At 62.1% G+C, this 1,756-nt stretch overlaps 2 protein-coding genes across 2 annotated transcripts in view; one reads left to right on the forward strand and one right to left on the reverse strand.

Moving 5' to 3' along the window:
* Nucleotides 1–5: 5 nt before the first annotated feature.
* On the forward strand, nucleotides 6–1,690 carry SHE (Src homology 2 domain containing E). The gene is given in 3 exon segments (XM_019611824.2): nucleotides 6–120; nucleotides 123–442; nucleotides 884–1,690. Coding segments are annotated over 3 exon segments (645 nt in total). The 3' UTR covers nucleotides 1,094–1,690.
* IL6R (interleukin 6 receptor) overlaps nucleotides 1,360–1,756 on the reverse strand; it is a gene marked incomplete at its 5' end in the record, with an annotated part of 3,075 nt that continues 2,678 nt past the window's right edge. Inside the window, one exon of the mRNA XM_031557763.1 lies at nucleotides 1,360–1,386. Within this exon, the coding sequence (XP_031413623.1) occupies nucleotides 1,360–1,386 (27 nt within the window). The remainder of the gene's footprint in view (nucleotides 1,387–1,756) is intronic.

Raw genomic sequence — 1,756 nt, forward strand, 5'->3', positions numbered from 1 at the left:
GCCCTATGGCGGCCAAATGGTTCAAGGAGTTCCCCTCCAACCTGAGGACGGGCTCGGAGAAAGCGCGACCGAACAAACCGGGCGGCACCGCCCGTAAGAGCCTGGGGGGCAACGAACCGCCCGTGGGGCCCCACCGGGGAAAAGCCGCAAAAACTCTGTGGCGGAGGTGGGGGGCTGCAGGGCCGTGTACCCCCCCGGGGCCGGCAAGGACGGGGGCGGCCGTCTGTCTCGGGACAACCTGCAGGGACTGCTGCAAGCCGCCGCCGGGAGGATGCGCAAAAACTCGAAGGTGGAGGGGGTCGCGGCTGAGGGACCCCCCCGGAGCTGCGGGACGTACATCAACCGCCTGATCAAAGTGGAAGCCCACGAGAAAAACCCCAAAGGCTACCCCAGCGCCGGGCCCATGCTCGAGGAAAAGGGCAAGAGCTCTAAAACGGAGACGGTAAGGGGAAGGCTGTAGGGTGGGGTGGGATCATGGCACCCCCCCCGGCCCAGCTGAGCCCAAATTCAAAATCCCCCTAGCGCAGTTTCCCCCCCTCTGCCGTCCCCTGACCCCACTGACCCGTTAAATAAATGTTCCCATAGAGCTCTGCTAGGAACAGGAATAGGATACTGGCAGCGGTGGCCATGGCGACAGGGCTGTATCCCCAAGCAATGTCCTTTGGGTTTGTCCTCCACTACCTCCAGATGGCCCCGAGGACCCCCACTGATCCCCGGGATGCACGGGGGACCCACCCAACAGTGCCACTCGTAGCCAACACACACCCTACACCGGGTGCTGGGGGTGGCTGCCATCCCACCTTGGCACATTCAAGAGCCAAAGCAGTGACAGCATCCCTGGTGCCCACCTGAGCTGCTGTGTGCCCCCCCATCCCTCCCCCAGGTCATCATCCTGGAGGACTACGCCGACCCCTATGATGCCAAACGCACCAAAGGGCAGCGGGATGCCGAGCGCCTGGGGGAGAATGATGGCTACATGGAGCCCTATGATGCACAGCAGATGATCACAGGTGTGTGTCGTGGTGTGATTTGGTCTGCCGTGGTGTGCCATGATATGCCGTGGTGTGCCATGGTGTGTCTCGGTGTGCCCTGATTGCCATCATACGCTGTAGCATGCCATGATGTGCCATAGTGTGCCGTGATATGACTTGGTGTGCCATGATGTGCCATAACGTGTGACTTGGTGTACCGTGGTGTGCTGTGATGTGTCTTGGTGTGCCCCGATTGCCATCATATGCTGTAGTGTGCCATCATGTGCCATAGCATGCCATGATACCACTTGGCGTGCTACCATGTGCCATGGTGTGCCTTGATACCCCGTCCCATGCCGTGCTGGCAGCACGCAGCACTGTGGGGCCGTCAGCCGGGGACCCACCCAGTGCGGAGCTTTGGGAACAGGAAAGCTGCTCTCCCATTTCCTGCACTGCTCCCCGTGATAAGGTGTGTGCCACGCCGCTGCCCCACGGCACAAAGCCTGGTGCCACCAGCAGCACTCAGAGCCAGGATGCAGCAGAGGGCCATGCCTCGAGGGGTCCCGATGTCACCACGCCCCGTGGGGACCCCATGGCTCGGTGTCCCCCCATCCCAGGCTGTGCCCCCCACTCCACCCAGGGGGCCACAGCCGGACAGAATAACAGGAACTGAGTCGGCCGGAAGCAGGGAATAAAAGATTTGCTGCTGATGGCTTTTTTCCGTGCGGGGCAGCCGTGGGGCCAAATGGGGCGGAGGGGCTATTTGGGCAGAGGGGGTATTTGGG

The sequence above is a fragment of the Meleagris gallopavo genome, unplaced genomic scaffold (assembly GCF_000146605.3).
Source record: "Meleagris gallopavo isolate NT-WF06-2002-E0010 breed Aviagen turkey brand Nicholas breeding stock unplaced genomic scaffold, Turkey_5.1 ChrUn_random_7180001956773, whole genome shotgun sequence".
Taxonomy (NCBI): Eukaryota; Metazoa; Chordata; class Aves; order Galliformes; family Phasianidae; genus Meleagris; species Meleagris gallopavo.